General features: G+C 39.1%; 1 protein-coding gene across 1 annotated transcript in view; it reads right to left on the bottom strand.

Annotated features, from left to right (window-relative positions):
- The window catches only part of KCNH1 (potassium voltage-gated channel subfamily H member 1), a 179,956-nt gene that overhangs the window by 79,625 nt on the left and 88,004 nt on the right, over nt 1-12,327 (bottom strand). The window contains 1 exon segment of the mRNA XM_036380586.1: nt 11,341-11,593. Within this exon segment, the coding sequence (XP_036236479.1) occupies nt 11,341-11,593 (253 nt within the window).

Below are 12,327 nucleotides of genomic sequence, written 5' to 3'. Positions count from 1 at the left end.
GCTCTTTTCTTTCATTAAAAATCTTTCTTGAAGTTAACAGCCAGTGATCTAGCTGAAAATGAACCCTACACTGTACTTCAGTTTCCAAAGCAAGGCACATGCAAGCACCTCATTGCTTTATTTCTATCAAGTCCATTTTCTAAATGATGTGTACCAAAAGTATCAAATGTGGTTGTCAGATTCTAAAAAAAATTGTTTGGCATTTATAGAAAAATGAGGCGGGGGCGGGGGGGAAGGAGCAGTAGAAATCTATACAGCAAGAAGGAATTAAAATTCCACCCAGGATTACCTGCACTGCAATAGAACAATTGACCTCTTATGCATAATAAGGAATTGCACACCATCTCCCTTCGTCTATATGTTCTCCACAAAGTAAAATCAATCCCTGTGGGAAAAGGAATAAAAAAAAAAAGAATGGGGGCAGACTAAGTAGGTGTTTTATCAAAACCATCTGTAGTTGGAAAGCAAGAAGGGTATGGTGATACTTCTGAGTCAGAAGGTGGTTGGCAAAGTCCAAGGGCTGCCTTAAGGAACCTGAGCCAAAAGCGTTTTTTTATACATAACTCCAGGCTTTAGATATTTCACCTTGCCTCTGAAGAAAGATTAAAAAGCCAGAGAAATGCAGATGGCCGTTTGTTTGTCAGTACTTTGCATTTCTCATTCCCAGCTTGCTGAATTCCAGATGTTTGCCAGGAACATTACCTGTCAATCACACTTAAAGTGGATGATCTAAGCTTTTACCATCAATCATTTATACTCCCTGCTGGATTTGTGGGCTGAGGACCTTTTCCACCACCAGCTCAGCATGCATTGGAAAGCCAAATAGTTTTCTGCCTTTTATGTTTCCTTGTTTGTTTTAATTATAATAACAAGTCCCCAAACCCAGATATATTTAATCTGTGAAGAAGTATTTTAGAAAACTGTCTGTTTCCATGTTTAATATTTTCCAGTTTCTTCTCCACATCAAGTTTGCTGTTTATCTTATAAGTGAAAAGATGATTTCTCTGTTACCACTGCCAACTCAGACTGAGTCAGGCATAAGGTCAGGCCACATCCACCCTGTCTCCTGAAAGTAGCACCAGTGGTGAAGATCTGATTATTGCAGCTTAGACATGTGTTCTGCTGATTCTGAGCAAAGAACCTCTCACATTACAACTGTACTGCCTTGATACCACAACAACTCTTGGCCTTGTCACTCTTACAAGAGCAAAGACTGAGGAGCTCTTCTCTCAGGCAGAAGATACTCTACTCCAAAACTCTACTCCAAAAAAATGACTCATGTGGAATATGTGTTTGGCTGACAACCAACTCAGTCCACTTTTGGGCTCTGGGTGTCTCGAAGTGCTGGTGCACTTTTGGTGTGATAGCTGGGGGAGAAGATGAGGCTATGGATTCATGTATTGCAGGTCTTCCAAGTCAGTATGGATTTTGAAGGCATTCACATGAGCCCATGGATTTTCAGTATATCAGACAAAATACTCACGTTTGAATCATTCTCAAAGCAATAGTAATCATTTTTACAGCAGCCACTAGCAGAATCTGGGTCATGTCCCTTCCCAATTTGCCTTCATCTGCATGTTTGAACAATAGAATTAGGACCTGACCGTGCCAGCAGATCCAAAGATCAGACAGAATGACCAAACATTGCTTATGGTTGAGCAATGAATGACCAGACACTGCTCACCTCAGTGGCAATGCAGCACCAAGCATATCTTGGCAACCAGGTGTTTAGCAAACTGTGGATGCTGATCCACAATGACTTTCCCAGCACCAGAGAGCCAGAGCTCCCCAGAGCCCCCACGCTGGCCTGCACCCTCAGGATTGCTCTCCACCTCCAAGCAGTGGGAGACACCAACTGCTATAAAAGCAAACACACGGATTTTCTAGGGTCAAACTCCCCCTGTGATCACCACACGATTATTTGGCTTCAACTGAAAATCCTTCCCTTCTCTCTTCCCTCATTTCCTCCAAACCTAAGGCATGCATTTTAAACTTTCCCACTTTACAGAGAGAAGAAAGATTCAAGGAAAGTAAAGATAATAGAGCAAAAGTAATTTTTCCCTCTTGGTGCATTAATGCAACAAAAACTGGCAGCCAGAAAAAAGCAAAGCTACCATTTGGCATTGAGGTGGAGTATTCAGTGTCTGTCCTACAGATAAATTGCACAACTTGTCAGCCACTCAATAGCCTTAGTTTGGCTCTCCAGCACAGTACAGCTGGCAGGAGATGATGCATGGAAGTTGTTTGCTGCTTTGGATTTTCTTAAGATTTCTCAAGTGCAAACTGAGACACGTAATGAAAAGTGAATGACCAACTGCACTGCAGAGAATATACTATTTTTCATTAACCAGAGGTTTTCACTAGTCTTTTCCTCTAATTAGACCACCAAAATGCCTGAGTATCTTTGCCACAGAAACCAAAGCAAGTGTTACAGAGATAACAAACTGAAGTTGTTCTTTCAGATTTGCCTGATTCATAAACAGAAACACAGAGTATCTGTTTATGCTGTAAACCACAGCCTGGCAACATTTTGCAGACAGTTTACTACACAACTGCATCAATTTTCTCTGTTGAAACACATTACTGTACAGACAAAATAAAAACATTTATATTAGAGATGAGTAGCAACAACACGATTAAGTTACAGCTAAATTTTCTATTATTGTTGCTGTAATTAAGGTGCTTATTTGTCTCACAGAATACAGAATATAGAATTATATTTCACTACTTGATGTTCTGTGAAAAAGAGTTTTAAACATCAACTGGGCCCTACCAGGTTTATTCACAAAAAAAGCCAGGAGGCTTCACCAGAATCTGCATCATTTATGCTTATTTGCATTTTAATGGTTACTATAAAAATGTTATAAGTATGTGGCCAGTTTGTACAAACTCAGAGGATATGGAGTAGTTCAGGTAACTGGAGTAATAAATTTATTTGAATGTATTTGCATTGGTTAAGTACTAGGAAAAACACAGCTCAATCTGTGTTGTCATTGCATGGGCAGTGCTAATCCTCTGACAAAAAAAAAAAAAGAACAAACCTATTTAAGAGGTTCAAATTGCATTATCCCCTGAGTTACTTCCCTGATTACTTAGGGACTGGCTTTATATTCTAGGTATTGCTTTAAACATATATTAAAGCCCCGAAATTGTATTCTTTTATTTCAGACAGAAAGGATTCACAAGAGTTTAAATAGCAAGTTTTGTGTTCAGAAATATAGAAAGTAAACATGTCGAAAACCTCATGAAATTTGCATCTATCTTGTATTTAATTTTATTTAGTACTCCTAGTAACTCCTTCAGTACAAATTTAACAATATTACAGAAACATATCTCTGAAAAAAAGTATTAATTTGAAATTTGGAGAAAAAGAAGAAAAGCTAGTGTTTCATGAACATTTTTTCAATTCTTTTTTAACCTGTCTCTTCAGTGAAAAAATTATTATTCTTCCTCCTCCAAAATTCTGGGATAGAAACAAAACCCTACCCCAAAAACAAAAAAAAGGACAAAAATTAGTAAATTAGTTCAGTGGTTCACCTGCCAGAAATCAGGGTCTTTATAGAAAGCTGACTTCCTTGCTAAACTATAATTTCTACCTCTCCACGCCTCTTGTTGCAGTATGCACACAAATATGAGTGCAAGCCTTCCTAACACAGATATCCTGAGATATCAAGGGACAAGCTGGAACAGAGCGCCTCATCCCCACCAGATCTCAATTTCAGCTTGCAGTGTCCTGGATCATTATTGCCAGCGACCTGCCAGACACTGCCAGCTTCCAAGAGAGACTTCTTCCACATGCAATGCTGTTGGACTATTTAACAGCACATTATGCAAAGGTGTATAAATTCAGCACAATAAAACATGAAACATGCCCAAAAGTTCCCTACTGAAGCCTCTGAATACGCCTCCTCCTCCTCCTCAGTTACTCCAGCAAGTCATCAAATGTTTTAAAAATCTGTTTTTGCAATACCCTGTGCACTCTTAAACCACCTACAAACAACAGTGGACAGGAGCTTTGGCAATTCAGGCTTTCAATGTCTGTCAGAAATTAGACACAGAACAAACAAAAAGTTTCAACAATCCTGATATCAGCCCACCCCAGATGTCTGGAGGACAGGGATAAGGAATACTCTGTCTGAAACCACCATGTGGGATAAACCTATATTTCTCAATAAGAGTTTTAGTGCTGCTCCTGCATCCACCATGAAATTAAAATTTTATATTAATGTAGACCTCTTTATGCCATGTCCTTTTAAAAAGTTTAGCTGCATCTCCATCTGTAATGCTTTTGCTAAGTGTGCCTGGACATTCATTGAGCAAATCAGACCCTGAAAATTATTCCTTCAGTTGATGTTTATTGAATCACTTCACAGAAACATGCAACCTGTCCAACCTGCCTATATAAATCAATCTAAAAAAACCCCACCTTTCAACCATAAATAGAAAAAAGCACAATGGAACTACTGAGGATAAAGATGGATTTTAATTTCAATCATTCCTTTGTCAAAGCACTGCTGGTCATTTTTCAATCTTATTCAATAGCAGAAACAATGCTGAGATGTTAGATACTCTCAGAAAACTCTTAATGCCTTCCATATTCCTGCAACCATTTCTTAAGCCTGAGAGCTCAGCAGCTTGGCATTTTTAACACAGAGAGGTGTACCTAAATCTAAAATTCAGGTGAAAAATGAAGCAGAAAAGTAAGGGACTTCTTCAAGGGCTTGGAATTAGGCTCTAAAATAATAGAAGGCTCTAAAATTAGGCTCTAAAAAAACAGAAGTAATCTTTGAAAATGGGTTACAACATAGAGGAGTTCAGGGAAATCAGAGTTAGCTCAGGTACTAGGGACAGGCTAAAGACAGCAGCCTGGGCTCAGTTAACTTATCTGCCATCTTCAGGTCTGCTGAGAAGCAGTTTTCACACAACTGTGTGGAAGTTGCAATGTTTTCCATGGAGAGGGTCTAATGCAGACAATACTTCTGCACTGCTATTGTCCCTCCTCTAAAAGAGACCATCCCTGTGGCACAGTTGCCCTTGCAGCTGGCACTGCCCTATCTGGATGCAAATCTGTCCCATCAAAATCTGAACGGGACAGATCTGAACAAAATGCTTACGGCTAAATGAGTAAGCTAAAGCAATTGTAAAGAAAACAAACAATTATTCTTATAACATTTCTTTAAGACTGCAATTAGATCAAATTAAATCAGCAGGAATTTCTCCACACAAAGCAAATGGAGCATTTAATATCCTGCTGAAACAAAACATGGCACACCAAAGTCCCCTACAACGTTAAAACCACAGTCTCCAATCTTGTCAACTTTGTAGCTTTGTAAATAACAATAAAAGATCTGTATTTCAGGGTCATGCAAATTCACCTCCTCAGCTTCTGTGTGATCTTTATTGCAAATCTGTGTGCATCCTTTGTACACTCCCTGCCCCTCTCGCAGAAAATCCCATTCTTGACATTGTGTTACTGTACACTTATACCTATATATCTCCACGATGTTATTGCTTTTCAGCTTTGATAGCAGCAAAAGGACTAGCAAAAGCAAACTGACCTGTTGGAGAAAAATAGTATTCCTTACTCACAATAAATTCCTGCCCTGACTTCCCTTCCTGTCTCATTCACTTTACCTGCCCTTTGTGGAGCCAGGAGTCAGACTCAACAATTCCCACAGGTCCCCTCCAACTCAGGATATTCTGTAATGTTAAACCAACAGCCAAGAAAAAGGTTTATTCTTTTGAAATTTTTTAGCTCAAATAAAGATAGCAAGAAAATAAATGCAGAACAGCTGGAATGTAATGCTTGGGACAAACTGTTTGGTTGGAGGGTGTTGTTTTTTCTTTTTAATTAAATCTTCTAGTTAATGCTATTCTTCTCATCCAGTGCTCAGCTCTGAAGTCCACAGTGGTTTCCAGGGATTTGGATTTTAGTTGTTAAACAAAAGCTTAAAGCACCCTGTCTCTAATCAAGTCCAGAAAACTAACCTCCAGTCTTACCATCCATACACACATTGGCTCCTTGCAGGAAGTGTCAAGACCATTTCAGCAGCTCTGAACATCTAATACAAGTAAAGACCTACTGCTCAGTCAAGCCCTCTAGGAGCCATTAATTGACAAATTTTGCAGCAGTCTGAAAATTTAAGTAAAAGACACTGCTTTCCCCACTGCTATCTAGAAAAAAAAAAAGTTTGCCACCCTAATTTTCAATAGTCTTCTCCTTTCTCTCTCTAGTTTTTTACTGGAATGTTTTCTTAAATGTCAGAAATTGCCCCAATTTCAGGCAGAAAGACTTTGAACCAACTTGGGTACTAACAAGGTCTCCTATCCAGTCCTTCCATGTATTTCCAGAAAATACGTACAAAATGTTATTTTGGCTGCTGGTGACATTCTTTTCTGTAATTTTCATTGAATTATCTAAGCACACACACAGTTGGAGACATAGCACAGGAATCAGTACTTGTTCAAGCAATGGTAAGAAGATATTGAAAAGGTTCAGACTAAATGACTGGAGGGCAGCAAAGTGCCTTTTCCCCTGCATATTCCAAAGAAGGCCACAGTCAGACCTTATGGTCTGTGCCTGGAACACAGTTAATTCAGGAGGAATGTTTTTAAGAAGTCATTTGATAAATTAAAACACAGCCAATCTCCTGAGCACGAGTAGGTTTTAACTTTTCAAAGACCCGCAGTAAAGTCAGGTTTTCAGATGTTCAGGGTCTTAGCCTGAAAGATCTGCTCCAAAGCAGAGAAACTAGAGCTGCCAAATGAAATGCACATAAACACTTGAACGTTTTTAACAGAGGAAACAAACCTTCTTATTTTTTCTAACCACATCAGGATAAATGGCTAAGTCTTTAAGCAAGAGTAGTTCAAAGAGACACTGTCAGTCTCAGGTGGATAAAGCAGCATCAGGCCAAGTGTGAGGGCTCAGGAAAGTTAAAAGCAAAACCAAGTTGAAAAGATTCTCTTAATGGAAGCCCTGCATGACCTGTGCTTCACTCAGATCTCTTCAGGGCAGGGACTGTGTCATTTGTCTCAGTCTTCCTCAAAGTGCTGAGTGTACGTCAGCACTTCATCCCACGCAGCAACAGCAGCGTCACTGGAAGAACAGCAAACTCCCAAAACTAGAATTTATTGTGCCTCATCCAGGCAGCTTCCAACCAGCTAAACTTCCCTTCTACATAATCCCACTCTCATACTTACACATTAACATAGAAAACATAGCAAGAGAGTGGCTTTTCCTGCTAAGTCATCTTTTTCTGACTCATTTGTATTGGAATGAATCACAAATAAATCAATCACCTGGCTGAGAGGTCATTTTCTACATTTTTGTTTCTGTTTCTTTGACACACCAAATCCAAAGATTGTGTTGTGTGAACATCAGTAATTTCTGTATTTTAGCATAAATTTTGCATAGAATTCAAAACATGTATATTTCATCCTAAAAAATCAAACTTCATACAAAGTGCACCAATTTCTTTCAATTTTTACTAAAACAGGCAAAGGTTTGGGGTTGTTTTTTTTTTTTTAATTTGCATATTTTTTGTATTTGTGTCTTAGTTTAAATTAATGTGAAAGGCAATCATAGGGGACACATAAAAAAGTACCTTTTTTCACTGCTGGCCTATGAGCAATTTCTTCCAACTCAGGACTCATATTAATCCAAGTCAATCGAAGTCAGTGCTTTGTCCTAAGAACATAAGCCTGAACTGAGAATATACCTGTTGCTGGGGTATTACATGGAAGTTATTTGGAAGGATATTATGCAAGTGTACACAATACACTCCAGGGCTACACAATACACTCTTATATACCAGTCTGCAAGGTTAAATTATTTCAGAACTCGAAAATGTTTCCTATGAATTGGATCCTGTAAGCATTAAGTGCAGTTTGCGATTGGTTTATGTAATGCTGTATAGCAGTCCCACAGACTGATTTAGAGTAAAAATTCATTTCTCCATTGTAAGGAAGATACAGGCTACATTGCAAGCTACAAAAGCTGCTTTATTACGTGACAGCCAGAGCTGAGCAAATAATTCACCTTGAATAATTTGTGCATTATTTTTTTTCATTTTCATTTCCAGAATGCCTGAAAGAAGATTACAGTCTCTGTAACATACCTGTCAACCAAAATTACCCTATGGAATTCCTCACATGGGTTGCTATTATGTGCCTGATGTTCACAGCTATGCTTGGTTGGGACTGGTAAACAAAATTTATGGCATAGGTTGCTCTGGCTGAGTGATCAGCAAAAATCATGTTTCTTGTACAATGCACTTTTTTTCCCCCTTGTAGTGCCTTGTTTTTTCTGGTATACATTCATCAAGAACTTGGCAAATTTAGCTAACTATGAAAATAAAAACAAACAAAAAACCAAAAACCCCCCAAAACAAACAAAATAAACACTAACACAAGAAAAAAACCCACCCCAAACAAAATAAACACAAACACAAGAAAAAACCCCACCCCAAACCACTGTTTTCTACAGATAAGAAAACTGAGAGTACAAAGAAGTTATAGAGGAAACCCTGACCCATGTCAGGGGTGTGGGGATTAAATTACACAATGCTGAAGGAAAAAGAAGTTCAACTGACTTAGAACAGTGAAAAACTTAGTCAAATACATAATTTCTTTTCAGGATAGAGAAACCTTCAGCAAAAGTCTTCACAGCCTGGAAGAGGAAAGGACACAAAAGTGTGGAAGGAAAGCGATTCCTTAGTCCAGAAACTGAAACACAAAAATTGATGCACATCCAAAATGAAATCTCACAGAATCCCAAACAGATCCCACTTCGTTTTACTTTCCTCTCCACTTAAAATATTCACAAAGAAAATGTGAATATAACTCACCAACTTTAGTGAGATTCGGGGAACTGACTCCAAATTTTAAAGAAGAAAAAGAAAGAAAAAGAAGAAAATAAAAAGTTGTGGTGGGAAGAGGATCGATAGTTACATCCCAGGAGAAGAGCAGCAACAAAATACTTCTATTCATCCAGATCCCAAGGGAACAGCCTCATTTATCTGTAGCTATCACTCTGCAGCAGCAGAGATTAGGAGTTCGGTTTCCTTAACACTGATTCCTCGAGCAATCTTGGCTGAGGGTTTTCTAAAGTGAGTGTTATGATAAAATGCAGGAGTTAGCAGTAAAGATGAGGAGAAAATTGGTATCTTTAAAGAACATTTTAAAGAAATTTGATCTTAGTGCTTTTTTACCCATACTCAAATAGAGCAGCAAGATGTTTTGAGGTTTTCCGCTCGTGCTGAATTCAGGTGGTGGCATAAAGGTGCACAAACTGAGGGATCTTAGCTTGTGTTCTACATTTGTCATTTGTTAATTCATGAGAGTTCAACATGGCAAAAGCTAGCAAGTTCTTGATGTGCAGCACAGACAAGCAGAAGTTACAAATGTCACTTAGCACTGAGCAGCACAGGTGATTCCAGAGCAAAAGGGAATTAGTTATCCTCCAAGTTCTCACTTTTTTAGCTTCTTTTGTGGCACAAAGTATTACCAACTTGATTCTCCATGACTCTAAATTTACCCTACGTTATACAAGCAATCCTATTCAAAAGTAGAGAAAAATGAAGCTCAGCATATTAATAGCCCCCTCATTTTTCAGTAGACATTCATCTTAGGAGAGCTGAATGTATGTGTTCAGAAAAAAGTAAGATAACCAAGATGTTTTATTCTCTTTTTCCAGGCTGCTATGAGTGACAGTTACAGGATTAAGCCACCATGAGAATTTACCTTATCACAAAAGGGCTTGACAGAATCAAATGATAAGTATCACCTGCTCAATGCTCCAGCCACCCCATGATTCATCTACATCTATTGGATTATCACATTCTTTTATGTTAGCTTTGCCTCAGAATGCTGTTCACTACCCATCAGTTTATTTTCAATGCCTCCAACCCAAGTTAACACAAATCGGCTCTAAATGTTTTAACTATTTTGACTTTAAAATAGATAAAAAGTATTGTAACACAACATCTTAATAAATCCACCTGGAAAAATTTCAGTGAAAGTGGATTATTATGGGAGGGTGGGAGTGAGGCAGAGAAGCCAGGCACTTCAAGTTCTCTGAAGTTCTACATGGAATTTCTAATTAGAAGGTGTAGGAGCACCACCAGAGGATAGGATGGTCAGGACGGACAGAGATTGCAAAGGGCCTGGGTGCAGGGGCCCTGCTTGGAGCTGCCAGCCACAGCTCAGAGCAGGCCCAAAGGAGGGAGAGGGAGGTAAAGAGAGTGGTAAAGAGAAAGAAGGCAAGAGCATGGTAAAGAGGATGAGAGAGAACAAGGTTCCTGTTACAATACAATAAATCTTCTTCTGTGTTGAATACTCTAATTCTCACTAACTAATCTAATACCAGATACAAATCCTATAGCATTTACATACAGCCTATAAGAATCATTACATTACCATACTATGCTACATTTTAAACCCTAAAAACTACTGTTTGGACCCCTTCTGCCAAGCTAGCAGGGTCTGCTCTGACCCTTGGACCTGTCTGCAAGCAGAGGGTACTGTTTCATCAACAGGGGATTACCTTCAGCCAGCCATACCAGTGTTTTCCAGTTGCTCAGTAACTAAGGTATCTCAAAGCTTGCTTTCATTTCAATCTCACTTATAGTTTCCATATTCTCAAAACCTTTCGCCACGCAATCATATTTACAAGGCTTTCCTGTTTCATCTTCCCCAACAGAAGGAATCAAGACAGGGAAAACCCCAAGAATGACCAGGACCCCATGCAAAAGTAAGATTTCCATTGACCAGATGAAACAGGGTTGAAGCAATCTGGATATTAGATGTTGCCCTTAAATCTCTCAGTGGAAAAACAAACTTATCTGAAGCTCTTTAAAGAATGAGTAGAGGAGGCTATAAATTGCTGCACATATGTCACAGATATATTTTATGAAAAATCCTTTTGCTAAGATTTTTTCTCCTGACGAGCTGAGAGGCCTCAGAAACGAAATGTAAACAATAATTATCTGCTGCTGTGGAATGCAACAGGTGGATCTTTGATTGGTCTCATGTGGCTGTTTTTAATTAATGGCCAATCACAGTCCAGCTGTCTCGGAATCTCTGGTCAGTCACAAGATTTTGTTATCATTTCATTCCATTCCTTTGCTTGCTAGCCTTCTGATGAAATCCTTTCTCTTATTCTTTTAGTATAGTTTTAATATATCATTTTAGTATAATATATATCATAAAATAATAAATCAGCCTTCTGAAACACGGAGTCAAGATTCTCATCTCTTCCCTTGTCCTGGGACCCTGTGAACACTGCCACACAAATATTTGGCATTTATGCAAATGCACATTAGCAGCTCTGAAACTCACCTAATATAGCAACGACTTCATCATCCTGGATCACTTCCAAGGAGCCCGAGACCACGAAGCAGAGGCTGTCGACGCTCTCCCCAGCATGGTAGATGAGGTCTCCTGGAGCACAGTGCACCGTCTGGAATTCCATGGCCAGCGCCCGCAGGCACCCGTCGCTGGCCAGCCTGAAGGCAGGGTGCTCCTTGAAAACCTTGCGGTTCAGGTGAACACAGATATCGGCTCTCATGTCCTTAGGGCAAATCTGCAAAACCTGAGAGGGAAACCAGGGGGGCAATCAGCTCCTGTGCATGGCTTCTATCTGCCTGCTATGGCTAGGCTACCACGCAAGGTTTAAAAACCACTTTCCTCCTTCTTATTTCTAATCTCAGAGTTTATTTTTATATTATTTATCCACATAAGCAACAATACTAACTTAGTCTACCTTACAACATCTGAAGGAAAACAGTTTTCCTCTCAGCAACATGCTCTGCTGGATATTGAAGACCTAAGGTTTTTAAGACAAAAAAAAAACAAACAACTTAGAGCCCAGCAGTACAGAAGGTGTTGAAGAAAAGCTTCCAGAATAATTGTTTCTAGAGGGTAGGTCATTTTTTTGACAGGCAGATTCCATGAAAAGCCTGCACAAGTCATATGCTTTAGCAACTAAAACAAATTACTTAAAGTTTAATTAACTCATAACATTGAGAATTGCAGGTATCCAAATTTACCCCCGAGTGGCACTAACAAGTTTTTTGTTTACACGGAAAAGGGACTTTAAGGTATGATGCTGTTTTGGGCAGCTTTTGATCTCCCAAATGGAATGTTCCTCACGGCAATTCATGATGTGTGGTCCTAAGAGAACACGAGCTGATGGAGCTGATGCTCAGCACAGCGGGTACCAGCCAGGACCAGTTCTGAAGGGTTTTAATGTAATACGGACAGCTAAGTGGAAAGAATACCAAATCACTGCTGCATGTGCAGATTAAAAGTGGAAAGAAGTGACAT

This window comes from Molothrus ater, chromosome 3 (genome assembly GCF_012460135.2).
Source record: "Molothrus ater isolate BHLD 08-10-18 breed brown headed cowbird chromosome 3, BPBGC_Mater_1.1, whole genome shotgun sequence".
NCBI classification, from domain to species: domain Eukaryota; kingdom Metazoa; phylum Chordata; class Aves; order Passeriformes; family Icteridae; genus Molothrus; species Molothrus ater.
Note: the sequence above shows the minus strand (reverse complement) of the source record. Positions and strands in the feature narration are given on the sequence as shown.